Here is a 13,493-nt window from a genome sequence, read left to right on the forward strand (position 1 = left end):
CTCCCTCCCCGCCGCTCCGCTTATAGCCGGGCGCTGGGCGGCCGGGCGCAGAGTGCTCGGGAAGCCTGAGAGGAGGCGGCACGGCGGTGGCGCTGCAGAGGCCGAGTCGAGACGCCAGGCGGCCGCCGGCGCTTAAGGCGCTTTCCAGCTCCCTCCCGCGAGGGTACAGCCCGCCTCCTTCAGCGGCGCCTGCAGCCGGGGGCTCGCTCTCGCCTCCGGAGCTCACTCCGGGAGCTGCTCCGCGGGTGGCGGGCGCAGAGTCCGCGACGTGGGGATCGTGAGGCCGCGGCGATCCGCCCGCGGTAACCAGACCGCGAGCCAGAGTTACATGCGCGCTCCCTTCGCCCGGTCAGTCGCTGTTGCTTCCTGGGGCTGAGACGTCCGCTCCGTCCCCTCCCTACCCGGTGACCGAGGCAAGAACCCAGCCGGTCGTGCACTGTGGCTGGTCGCCACTGTTGTAAGTCTCCCCTACCGCCGCGGACCTGTTGCGGGCGCCGCCGGGTTTCAGGGGCTGCCTGGCCTGCGGGGTGTGATCGCGAGGGGTGTGTGTGCGCCCCGGAGCCTGGAGCTCCGACTTAGGCGGCGGTGGGGAGCTGTTCTCGGGGCGGAGACCTGGTGTCCACCGCTGCCCTCCCACAGCAAGAAGAGCCGGGCATTGCTGGAGGGGGCTCCTCTCGGTGGCGCGCCGCCCGGGCGAGCTGCTGGAGAGCTACAAGCTGAGCCGGAATACGATCAATCCCCCCCGCACCTCCCCCCCCGCCCCCCCAGCGGAAAGAGCATTGTCGAGCGCGCGGGATTGTTGGTCCACGTTGCACCCTACCCGGCACGGTGAGCAATAGGGCCACGCGCAGACACCCCTAGTGAGGGCACGTTCACTGCGGCCAGATGTCTGTAGGGAATGAATGAAAATGGTTTCTGAAAAATTAGTTTTTTCTCATGGAAGTGTTTAGTTTTACCATGCTTCGTTTCGAAGGATAGGAATTGGTGGGCAGGGTGGAGATGAACTGTTGAACTTGGCGTGTGTGTGGTGTCGCCCTCACAGGCATGGCCAGAGTGTTAAAGAGCGTTACAGGTGTTATAGAGGACTGTATAGTAAAATGCTTTTCTTGTTAACAATCTCTTTATAATGTTCCGTTGTTATCAATAATATGAATGTCCGAGAAAATCTGCCTAGCTTCTCCTTTGATTGCATTGAGATCAGGTTTAAAACCCAAAGAAATGTGACACGCCGCTAAGTATTGGAGGCCCAGAGCCTGGTTAAAGAGCATTAAGTGAACTGAAGTTACTGTAGCTAGAATCCCTTTTGATGTTCACTGGTAATAGCAGCCCTTTTCCCCTTCTTTGTAGAGGCAGGTTAAGTATATGTGTGTGTTTTTTTGCTACTTAACTTGGCATGCAAATATTATTTCTCTGGGGACTTAATAAAATGCCAGAAGGATGATTCATTTCATGTTGAAGGTGTGTTTAGTGGCTGTATACGTGGTTTCTGCTGACGTTCTCACATTTGCATAATTTTAAACTAGAAGGCAAGTCGTTTCCCTTGGGTCTTCAAGTTTACCTTTTATTTTAATCAAATATTGCTGCAAGATTGTTGGATTTTGACTGACACACTTCTCCCTCTGGGTGGCATCCAAGGTGACAGGCTAGGCTCTTTCTGCTGGCTTTATGAACCTACCTGGGAAATACAGGAGCATAAACACAGGATGCAAAGAGATGCAGATCCTATATCCCAAGGTCTTCTAAACTGTTTTGTTAAGCGTAAGCCTGGCTGTGAGTGTTGTTTTACACTGCTTAGGGAAACGCCTTCCGGGCCGGGTGGGTGTAATTCCAGCTCAGTCTGCAGGCACTTTGGTGCTTATGTACCTTGTGCAGCCTCATTCTTCCGTCAGAGCTGCATTCACTGTTAGCCGGAAAGAAGGCAACCTTTTTTAAAAAAATATTAACTAATTTATTTTTGGCTTCGTTGGGTCTTCATTGCTGTGCGCAGGCTTTCTCTGGTTGCTGCGAGCGGGGGCTAGTCTTCGTTGCGATGCGGGGGCTTCTCATTGCGGTGGCTTCTCTTGTTGCGGAGCATGGGCTCTAGGCGCATGGGCTTCAGTAGTTGTGGCACATGGGCTCAGTAGTTGTGGCTCATGGGCTCTAGAGCGCAGGTTCAGTAGTTGTGGCGCACAGGCTTAGTTGCTCCGTGGCATGTGGGATCTTCCCGGACCAGGGCTTGAACCCCTGTCCCCTGCATTGGCAGGTGGATTCTTAACCACTGCACCGCCAGGGAAGCCCTTTTTTTGTTGTTTTTTAATTGAAGTATAGTTGGTTTACAATGCTGTTAGTTTCAGGTGTACAGCAAAGTGATTCATTATATATATATTATATATATATTATATATACTTTTTTAGATTCTTTTCCATTATAGGTTATTACAAGACATTGAGTATATTTCCCTGTGCTATACAGTAGATCCTTGTTGGTTATCTATTTTATATATAGTAGTGTGTATATTTCAATCCCAAACTCCTAATTTATCCCTCCTCCCCCTTTCCCCTTTGGTAACCATAGGTTTGTTTTGTCTGTGAGTCTATTTCTGTTTTGTAAATAAGTTCATTTGTATCTTTTTTTAGGTTCCACATATAAGCAATATCATATGATATTTGTCTTTCCCTGTCTGACTTACTTTGTATGATAATCTCTAGGTCCATCCACAGGAGGCAGTTTTTGAGGTTGCTTTGGAAGCATTAGCTTAAAAAAAAAAAGCATAGCTACTCGTTTGGAATTCTTGCACCTTTCTGTATAAGGCATAGGAATATTTATACCATCTTTTGAGGTTTAGGCTTAAAATCTTTCTCAAAGAATTTCAGCTTGAATGTACTAATGCAAGTGATGACTACAGCAGTAGAACAACAGGGATGCTAATACTGTTTTAACACATTGGAGAACCTAGCATATTCACGTAGGGTCCCGTCACTTGCTCTTAGGAGCATTGGGCATTGGGTAAAATGGACTAGACCATAGAGGCTTAGCTTGAGGGTTGCGGTGATGCTTGCCTTCTCACCATTTGTCAAAGCCCAAGTCACTGTGGAGACTGATGGGTGCTTCGTAAAGGCTTCTTAACACCAGAGCCCTAGGACTCTGTTGTTTATTTTCTTCCACTAAGTCACGTTTACTCACAGTGAAAAGTTACATGCCCAAAATGAAAGAAAACAAGTTGCAACTCCTAATAGTATGAGGCCTGTGTGTCAAAGGCAAGTTAGGTACCTGCCTCTGTTGTTTTCTGCACCTGCCTTGCCTCCGCTGCTCAGGTTGAAGGAAACTAGCAGGCCTTGGGTTTCAGCTCTGCCCTAAGGACTGGCTGTTCCGTGTTTGGAACAGATACTGTAACCACGCACTTTACCCTCCTGGGATAAACAGTTTCCCTAGGAATCCTTTGACAGGCAGGTTCTTGAAGCTATTATTTCTTTGAAGTAACAGAAGGGTAGGCTGAAAAAGGAAAAAGATGGTTCAGTTTTTGAAGACAGGTGATAGGCATGTCCTGTATCTTTAGCCTACAGTTTGATTACTGAGGAAAGCCAAAGAGAGCATTTGGTTCTGCTATAATTTCCGTTTAGATACTGAGGAAAACACTCTAGTCAGCAAATAAATTCTAGAGTGGCCCTAAATTAACAATGGCAGGCAATACACATACACACACACGTGTGTGTTTTGATTTAGATAAAGCGACATTTGCATTTTGGACTCCCTAGATGCGGGTGCCAGCGTTTGCAGGTACACAAGAATGGTCCTGGTGATGCCCTGTTTAATCAAGAGAGATGGGTGGATACATCCTTTGCTCTTGCAACTGGGTTTCTAAGATTTGATTTAAAGCAGGGAGAACAGAACAGCAGAACTCCTGACCTTGCTACTCAAAATATTCTTCCCTTTCTGTGCCCGAATGGCCACTTTGGAAGCTGTCCGGAGCAGGAAAGGGGAGTGGTGACTGTGGCCAGAATCTATCCTGTCTCCACGATAGCTTGCTGATCCGTATGTGTTTGTGTTTATATTGGGGCTCTTTCAGGATGCTGTAGTGGTAGAGGTGTCTGGTTACAAATTATCTGTAATGATAAATAAAGGTTTGGTCATTTTAGAAGTTGGCCTAAGCCTGTGGTTTTAATGTTACATTTCCCATTTACTGCACTTACTTTGGTAAGACACTGGGTCTTACCAAAGGAATTCTTAATGGAATTAATTAGTAGGTATTTGTTTTACACATGGCTTTATGATGCTTGCACAGGGCATTAAAGCCTGTGCCCATCCCGGCGTTACAAGAGCTGGAGGCCTGGCATTTCAGGTGGCCAGCAGTGAATCAGCTGGACCAGGGCAGGGAGCTGTGAGAATGAGACCTTGCTCCTCTTGGCTTCTGCTGACTTACATTCTCAAGGACTTCAATATCCTGCAAGTTGGCAATCAGGTTTTCCAAGATGAACCTGCTCTTAAGCAGTGCTTGTTTGTTTGTTTTTTAAACAGTGTATAGTTTAAATAGCTCAACAGTATTATAATAAGTGTCTTTCCTTATAGGTAGGTAGCCGTCTCTGACTTTGTATAGGCCTGACTGTCCATTATTCAGAAGAGTAGGGTGGCAGGGCCAACAGCAAAGTGTTCTGTTTCCTCTGTCCAAAACAATTGCTGGTTTGGTTCGGCCGTTCTGAACACTGAGAGCGTCAGGTTCAATAGTTGTGTTTTGTTTTTCAGGAGTGGAAACAAAATGTCCGTCAGCGTGCACGAGAACCGCAAGTCCAGGGCCAGCAGTGGCTCCATTAACATCTATCTGTTCCACAAGTCTTCCTACGCGGACAGTGTCCTCACTCACCTGAACCTGTTACGCCAGCAGCGTCTCTTCACCGACGTCCTTCTTCATGCCGGAAATAGGACCTTCCCGTGTCACCGGGCAGTGCTGGCCGCGTGCAGCCGGTACTTTGAAGCCATGTTCAGCGGCGGCCTGAAGGAGAGCCAGGACAGCGAAGTCAACTTCGACAACTCCATCCACCCGGAAGTCTTGGAGCTGCTCCTCGACTACGCTTACTCCTCCCGGGTCATCATCAATGAAGAAAACGCGGAATCGCTCCTGGAAGCTGGCGACATGCTGGAGTTTCAAGACATCCGGGATGCCTGCGCTGAGTTCCTAGAAAAGAACCTGCACCCCACCAACTGCCTGGGCATGCTGCTGCTGTCCGACGCGCACCAGTGCACCAAGCTGTACGAGCTCTCCTGGAGGATGTGTCTCAGCAATTTCCAGACCATCAGGAAGAACGAAGATTTCCTCCAGCTGCCTCAGGACATGGTAGTGCAGCTCCTGTCCAGTGAAGAGCTGGAGACGGAAGACGAAAGACTTGTGTACGAGTCTGCAATTAACTGGATCAGCTACGACCTGAAGAAGCGCTACTGCTATCTCCCGGAGCTGTTGCAGACGGTGAGGCTGGCTCTGCTGCCAGCCATCTATCTCATGGAGAATGTGGCCATGGAGGAGCTCATCACTAAGCAGAGGAAGAGCAAGGAGATCGTGGAAGAGGCCATCAGGTGCAAGCTGAAAATCCTGCAGAACGACGGCGTGGTGACCAGCCTCTGTGCCCGGCCCCGGAAAACCGGCCATGCCCTCTTCCTCTTGGGAGGACAGACTTTCATGTGTGACAAGCTGTACCTGGTCGACCAGAAGGCCAAAGAGATCATTCCCAAGGCCGACATCCCCAGCCCGAGAAAAGAGTTCAGTGCCTGTGCAATTGGCTGCAAAGTATACATTACTGGGGGGCGAGGGTCTGAGAATGGAGTCTCGAAAGATGTCTGGGTTTATGATACCCTGCATGAGGAGTGGTCCAAGGCGGCCCCCATGCTGGTGGCCAGGTTTGGCCATGGCTCTGCTGAACTGAAGCACTGCCTGTACGTGGTCGGGGGGCACACTGCCGCCACTGGCTGCCTCCCGGCCTCCCCCTCAGTCTCTCTAAAGCAAGTCGAACATTATGACCCCACAACCAACAAATGGACCATGGTGGCCCCTCTCCGAGAAGGGGTCAGCAATGCCGCAGTGGTGAGTGCCAAGCTCAAGCTGTTTGCTTTCGGAGGTACCAGCGTCAGTCATGACAAGCTCCCCAAGGTTCAGTGTTACGATCAGTGCGAAAACAGGTGGACGGTCCCGGCCACCTGTCCCCAACCCTGGCGTTACACGGCGGCAGCTGTGCTGGGTAACCAGATTTTTATTATGGGGGGAGATACCGAGTTCTCCGCCTGCTCTGCTTATAAATTCAATAGCGAGACTTACCAGTGGACCAAGGTGGGAGACGTGACAGCAAAGCGGATGAGCTGCCACGCTGTGGCCTCCGGAAACAAACTCTACGTGGTTGGAGGGTACTTTGGCATTCAGCGATGCAAAACTCTGGACTGCTACGATCCAACGTTGGACGCGTGGAACAGCATAACCACGGTCCCGTATTCGCTGATCCCTACTGCGTTCGTCAGCACCTGGAAACATCTGCCCTCTTAAACACAATGCATCCTAAAGAGAGTGAGCGTAAGGTAAGAGCCAGTTTAGCTGTAAGTACCGTATAGTTGAGCTAGCTGTGTGAGCCCGTACATGAGTGAAACAGGCTCCATATAGCGCATCTTATAGAGGTTCTACATGAACTACAAGTAAGAGCACTTGTACCCCAGAACTTAAACACTTGTGTTGACCACAGCTGCAACCCAACATAAGGCAGTGGTTCTCAGCCTTTATTGGGCCTCAAAGTCTCCCAAAGAGCTTTTTGAAACCTGCCCACTCCAGAGGCTGGGTTTCATTAGGTCTGGGTGGGACCCAGGCATTAGCAGTTTTAGAAAGTTCTTCAGGGATTCTAATTACGGCCAGGTTGGGAACCTTGTCTCCCGAGCCCTCCCTGTGTGCCGGCAGCTGGGCTGTGTGTTTCCCATGGATCATTTCATTTGGTCCCTACAACAACCCTGTGGGATATTATTATGAGAGCACTTCGTAGATGAAAACACCTGATGTGCACAGGGGTTAAGTAAGTTGCTCAAGGTCATAGGGCTTAGCAGGCGGAAGGGTTGGTCAAGACATCAACCCAGGCAGTCTGGCTCTAGAACGTAAGCACTTGAGGTGGCGCCGAATGGCTACTTAATAAACTTCACATTGTTATCACCCCAGGAAATAATTGTAGATTTTTAAATTTAACTTCCTCAAACCCTTTTTAGAATGAAGTGGGGTTTAAAAAATTGAATGCTGAAAATTATTCCCATTGTATTCTGTCCAGAATTATTCATTAGCTTATTTTAAAGGTTTTTCCTTCTTCCCCCCCCCCCCCAGAATAGCCCCCTTTAGGGCATTTATTAACTTTTGAGAAGTCTAGGTCTGTCCTTATAAAAGGTTGCACCTGCATTGTATAAGCTTGTCTGATGTATGGACACACTGAGCCATCTAAACTGCCCTTCCTGCAGCTTTTCAGAGTTAATCAGTCAAGCTGACCCCATTGTCAGGGCGAACAAAAGTTGTGTTTCTGTGTCATATATCTGGGTACATAATGGTTGTCTTGTGTACTTAAGAGTATATAATACTCTTGGCTCAAATAATTAATAGGCCTACCCAGTTCAGGGTTCGGGAAGCTAATGGCCGCTTTGCTGCTGTTAAAATAAAGCATTCTCAGGATTGGCCCCGGAATCACTTAAGCGTATCTAAGTGTAGCACAGAACACATGGATCGATTTGTTTCGGTGACTAATGGGCTCATTACTAATAATAAGAGAATAAAATTTAAAAATCTGCTTTGGAGGAACTGCTGGGAAAATGAACTCCTTCCTTGGAAAGGTTTGGTTCTGTGTTCCCTAGTATGTTTCACACCTTTGAAGGGGACCTTCTAGCAAAGAGGGGTTTGGACTCATTTGTCTTTTCTTTCCTCATCTCTTACAGCTCATTTAGAAACACCAGTAAAACTGGCCTCCCTTTCACATGTAATCGTTCTGTTTCTTTCATTGCTTCAGTTATCTCCTCCAGCCCATTACAGTTAGTACAGTTCTTAGTAATGCAATGTTTTCCTGGACTGAGACTCCTTCAAAGGAGCAGGAACTGTCAGAACCGTCCTCTGGGGAGCAAATGGGGCTACAAACTTGTTTTTGCAACCTTGCTGGCATCTCAATAATCCTGAATAAACAAATGCTCTGAAAGGGGTTATTTCATTTGCGATATGAATGCATTACTCAACTCTAAAGAAGGTTTAAAGGACCTTTTAGGCAAAAGCATCAATTAACAGTGCACTAAATTGGGTGTTAGTCCAAAACTGACTATATTTGCATAGGAGAGCCTTAAAAATTGCCAGTGATGGTGGCGGTACATCCAAAGGGTAACTGGCTGGCATCCTTGGAAGTGGCTGGCATCCTATATGTCATATAGGTAGAAAAGAGAGAGACCACATGTACATTCTGTTTCTAGCTGTGGAGTCTGGACCTCTCTGCACTTCAGAGATCTCCTTTGTCAAATGAGTGATTCGAATTGTGCTTTCCTTGAGATCTGTCCCAGTTCAGACTTGGGTGAATGGATAAATGAGGAAAAAGAAAAGAAAGGCGTGAAAATACCTAGTCAGTGCCTGGTACATATTAAGTGTTCAATACTCGTATTAGTTTTCTTTCCTCCCTTCAATTTAGACCTTAGCTTGCAGTGGAATTAGCTTTGTGTGTCATGCGAAAATGAGGTTTCTTTGGCTATTATCAGCTTGTTATCGTTATACTTCATTTTTGGTACCTCCTCTCTCAGCCCAGAGTGAGTATGTTGGCAAACACTCGGTATAATTCACTGGGTATTCACTCTCCTGGGTATTTGAACCTAATCACACATGTCCGGTCCCTGGGAAATGGAACAAATAAAGTGTTCGGTTATATTCGAAACAACATCCCCTCTGCCCTTGGTGCTCTTAGCCAGAGAGTCAAGCACAGAATAAGGAAATTCGACAGGGCCAGGTTCGCCTTTTTAAAGGGTGGCGTGGAGCTGATCAAAGCCACTGTTGGAGTTTCCGACGGAGAGAATGTTGGTTTAAATTTCTAAAGTTTACTACACACAAGATAGCGTTAAAACACTTGAGCCGGATGCAGTGACTTAAAAGGGGTGCCGTGTAGGTATCAGTCCTGAGCTGCGGACGCTTCCGGGACCTGGCTTCGCCCTCCACATGTAGGTGCTACCCGAATTAATACAGTGTTAACAAAAGGTTTCCCTAGGTCTAAAAGCTTATCCACCAAGGAGATTTTAACTCTCCAGCTGCTCCCAGCTGCCGGGAAGGGACAAAGAGGAAATTACTTCTGATTTCGCTCCATTTTCATGGTGCTGTGTGGCCCCCAACTTGAGGGCGTTTGGATTTTGGTTTGCTTTGTTCCCGGCCCCCCTTTTTAGTGGTGGTTTTGTGTTTTTCTGTTTGAGTGTGCAACATCTCGACATTTCATATTATCACAAGATACGTTCTTTAGGCCTAACGTTGCTGTAGAGGTCTCAAGGAGGTGAGGGTGGGCGATGACACCCGTAGTCTAAGGAATGTCTTGAAAGCTTGAATCACCGTTACGAAACTGCCAAAAGAAACAACTAATGAAATGGATCAGACTTCCGGACACACAGAAGCAAGAAGTCAGTGCAAGGGATGAGCGCCCCTCCTGAATTCCCTCTGTCTGTACTTCGAGTTTCAGCACTGGGGCTGCAGACTCTTATGCTAGGGCTGGAAATGGGCTCCAAGAACAGACAGGGTGAGGATTTGAAAGACAAAAGCCCTCTGCAAAGTCTCCTTCTGTAAAATTAGACTTAACTAAACGGGAAGGATGGGCGGTGTGGGAAACAGCAGCTCCCATGAAATGTGCAGGCTTCGTGGTTATGGCACCTTGAATTTATATTCACGTTTGATGGTGGTTGATTCTGTAGCTAATAACACTGCATACCACAGCCCGAGTCTCCTAAGTGTGGACTGATGAACTTGGAGAATAAACTCCAGCCCTGGGCTGGTGAGGCCTGGTATGCTGTCATGTGAAAGAAAGCGAGACTGATTTCTGCCGTAATGAATAGCAGAGATGCATTTAAATAAGAGGATTAATATGTCTGCCTTCTATATGGTGAATAAATTTAATTTGGAATCCTTTATGGTAAATGGGCCCAAGGCGGGCGGGGGGGGGCGGTGCGGGGAGGGGATTGGCCAAGGAATCTCTTGTGACCCTCTGGTGATCACTTTACCGTGGCTCTGTTTAACTGTGGAGAGGAATTATGAACGTCGGAAGCAGAAGGCAACTCGTAACAGCACCTAGATGTATAGGTTTGAACTCTAAACGTATATATGTTTAGGAAAGAAGCAAAGATCTTTCTTCGGATACCACGGTTTTTGTTGGGCCATCTGCATGCATGAATGCACCTACCGAATGTGTAATTAAGACCTTTGGAAGCCATATTGACCTACTCTGTCCCAAGTTTAATTTTTTTTTTTCAGATTTTGAGACTAACAAAACATTTTCCTTTTCCTCTAGTTTAGCTGACTCCATCCCTCAATGAGACAAGATGGGATCTCTACTTTGGAGAGGCCAAGTTGAATGAAGAGAAAGAAAAGAAAGAGGAAAAGAAGTTGCTACAGTCCAATCCACCACACCTTGTAAATGCTTCTAACTGGAGGGGGAGGGGGGTGGGGTTTTCAGTGCAAGAGGCACATGGTTTAAATATGAATGAACGAACCTGTGATCTAGTCCTTGTCTTGTAATTGTGGATTAATGTCAGCATTAATCAGCCCCTCAAAGGGAGAGAAAAGCCGGCCCTTTTCCCTTGCTGTACCATATTCAGCATTTGATTTCCATGGGTTCCACCATTTATGTGTAAAATTTGAAATGGTTGTCACCTCTCTCTGAGGAGCAAGCTTGAAGCCTCCACACCAGCTGCTGTTGGAGATTGAAAGCCCGACTGGGGGGCCTGGAGGGACGCTTGCTGGGCTGGCTGCAGAGTGAGGACCAGTGGACTCCACGATAATCTCCGAGGGGCTGTGCTCCCCAGGAACGTTTCTGAACAATGGGGACATTGTTGTAGCTGTTTGGTAGATGTTCTTTTCTATTTATAAGTGACTTTAAACTTTCCCTTGGCTGGTAAGAAATTTGTTGTAGATTTAGCTATTTATTGTTTGAGGCCTGCATGCTGAAACAATGCTTACAGTTGTCTTCACGTGTATGGACGCGTGTGAATGGTTGTACGTTTTGCACAATTTTGTGGCTGTTATGATGTGCTCTGCTGCACAAAAGTGAAAACTTTGGAGTTACAATTAGGAATATAACTGGAGGGTGGGTTGGGAAGGGTGGGGGGGTGGGATTTTGTAAATGTCAAGACAGGGAAGGGATTACAAGACAGAAACTTAAGTTACATCCTAGAGGTAGAGAAAGCATGAAGGTCATTTTTCTCAGACTCATCAACTTTGACTGGGGTTTTGTAGGCTGTGGTCCTGCCAATGGCTCCTGGGGCAAGAGAAGGCTTCTTTCTGCCCTTCTCCTTCCTGTCCAATTCACTCGCTTCAATCTCAGCTACTGAAATTTGGAAAGGACCAAATCGCTTGGCAGTTGTTTTATTGTTGTTGTTGTTGTTTTCTCCTCTGTGTAATATCCTGAAATCCTGGAAAATGCTATGGACTAGTTCTGTATATAGGGCACAGATGAAGGCATTGTCCAAAGTTTATTTATTTATCTATTTATTACCCTATGAGAATGCTTGGCCATAACCACAGTTAACAGGAGAAAACGAAACACTCACCGATGGAAATTAATTCACTCACCGGATTTACTTGACCTGGAAGGGTCCTTCTCTCTTCCTGCTGTAGGGTTTAGCAAGTGCTAAAAGTTCTCCAAGGCAATATTCACATGGGTACAATGTATACTTTAGTGCTCCCTCTTAGGTAAGTCTCTAAAAGAACTCTTTGGTGCACAAAAGTGACACATATGGCCCCCAAACACCAAAGAATTGTAAGCAGTGGCCCTTGCTGAGAGGCTTTCTGGGAGAGTTGGGAATCAGTTGTGAATACGTTCTTTGCTAGTTCAAGTGCTTGTTTCCTAAACACGTGCCGTGATAGTTATTAGTGGTAGACTCATAGGTGCTTCCTCACAGGTGTCCGGGGAAGCTCAGCGTTTGCAATTCGCACTGCTTTCATTGCTGTTTCTCTCATTACCGTATTTTAGAAAATAGGGTTTAAGACCAATAACCTTTGACATCGTGTGTTTGCATCGTCTAATGACAGATGAATCCTTCACATTTCTCTCCACCTGAATATATTAGACTAATTGTACATGTCTGTTCGTGCCGTGAATAAATGGGTTATAGTTGGACCAAGATAAATGAACGGTTGGAATCAAAGGGTCTCAATACTTTGCGGTAGTCAGCTCCTCACTTCTAGATGTGTTCTAATCCAGCGGTCCCCAACCTTTTTGGCACCAGGGACCAGTTTCGTGGAAGACAGTATTTCCACGGACCAGGGTGGGAGGCGTGGGGAGCGGTTCAGGAGGTAATGCGAGCAGTGGGGAGCGGCGGGGAGCCGCAGATGAAACTTCACTCGCGTGCCCTCCGCTCACCTCCTGCTGTGCGGCCCGGTTCCTAATGGGCCTAGGACCGATACCAGTCCACGGCCCGGGGGTTGGGGACCCCTGTTCTAAACAATGCAAACGTCTGATTGTACCCTGGCAGTATATTGTAGCGGTTACAGCTCCGTAGTTTATGATGCAAATCTGCCAACATGTGGGTGTCACTGCGTGGCTTTTGAAAGCAGGGTGAATTTTTTGCCGTTGTTTCAGAGTTGTGGTCTGTCCTTGAATTCTCTATTAATTGCTGTGTGTGAGCCAGAGGGAGCTGTGGTCAGGGTGGGCCCCCAGCCTGCGGGGAACTTTCTGGACTCCCCGCTCTTTGAATTGATGGAGGCATTTGGGCTCACTACTTGACCATTCTCACCCTGTGAAACGTCCTACACTTTGAAGCAAATACAATTCACAGCACAGTGCACACAAAAACCTTGGCATAAGACAGAGAAGGTTCTTCTTATTCTGTGGACTGGTTGCTGTGGAAACGGATAACAAAGGGCAGCCTTCCACTTCTGGTATAATTGTGTAGCCCCCTTTTCTCCGGGCTTGACACCTGTCTGAATAAGAATGATTAGAGCTGAATAATATCCCTCTCTTGACTATTGAATATGTGGTTCACATACAAAACTGTATAAGTTGAAGAAGTAAAGTGTTCGTGTTCATATGTACTTGTTTGCTACTACATTTTTGAGGTTTTGTAAAACTGTTATTTTTTTTTTCACAATGTGAAACTGAAGGTCAAATAAATTATTAGAGATTTTCTCTTCATCGTGAATATGGGTCTTTATTTGAATACAACATAATTTTAGGCACTGAAAACTTGTGCTTTTTCTAGTTTAATCCGAAAGAGGATCATTTCAATTTTTTTTGGATGTCTTCTATTTCACCATTTAGTTACGTCCATTTATGAAAGCAATTTTGCACATT

General features: G+C 46.9%; 1 protein-coding gene across 1 annotated transcript; it reads left to right on the forward strand.

Annotated features, from left to right (window-relative positions):
* Positions 1 to 426: 426 nt before the first annotated feature.
* On the forward strand, positions 427 to 10,623 carry ENC1 (ectodermal-neural cortex 1). Its single transcript, XM_082835133.1, has 3 exons — positions 427 to 457; positions 4,720 to 6,534; positions 10,494 to 10,623. Exon 2 carries the CDS (start codon positions 4,733 to 4,735, stop codon positions 6,500 to 6,502), a length of 1,770 nt encoding a protein of 589 aa, XP_082691259.1. The 5' UTR covers positions 427 to 457; positions 4,720 to 4,732; the 3' UTR covers positions 6,503 to 6,534; positions 10,494 to 10,623.
* Positions 10,624 to 13,493: the final 2,870 nt, after the last annotated feature.

This window comes from Leucopleurus acutus (genome assembly GCF_964270905.1).
Source record: "Leucopleurus acutus genome assembly, chromosome: 3".
Lineage (NCBI taxonomy): Eukaryota > Metazoa > Chordata > Mammalia > Artiodactyla > Delphinidae > Leucopleurus > Leucopleurus acutus.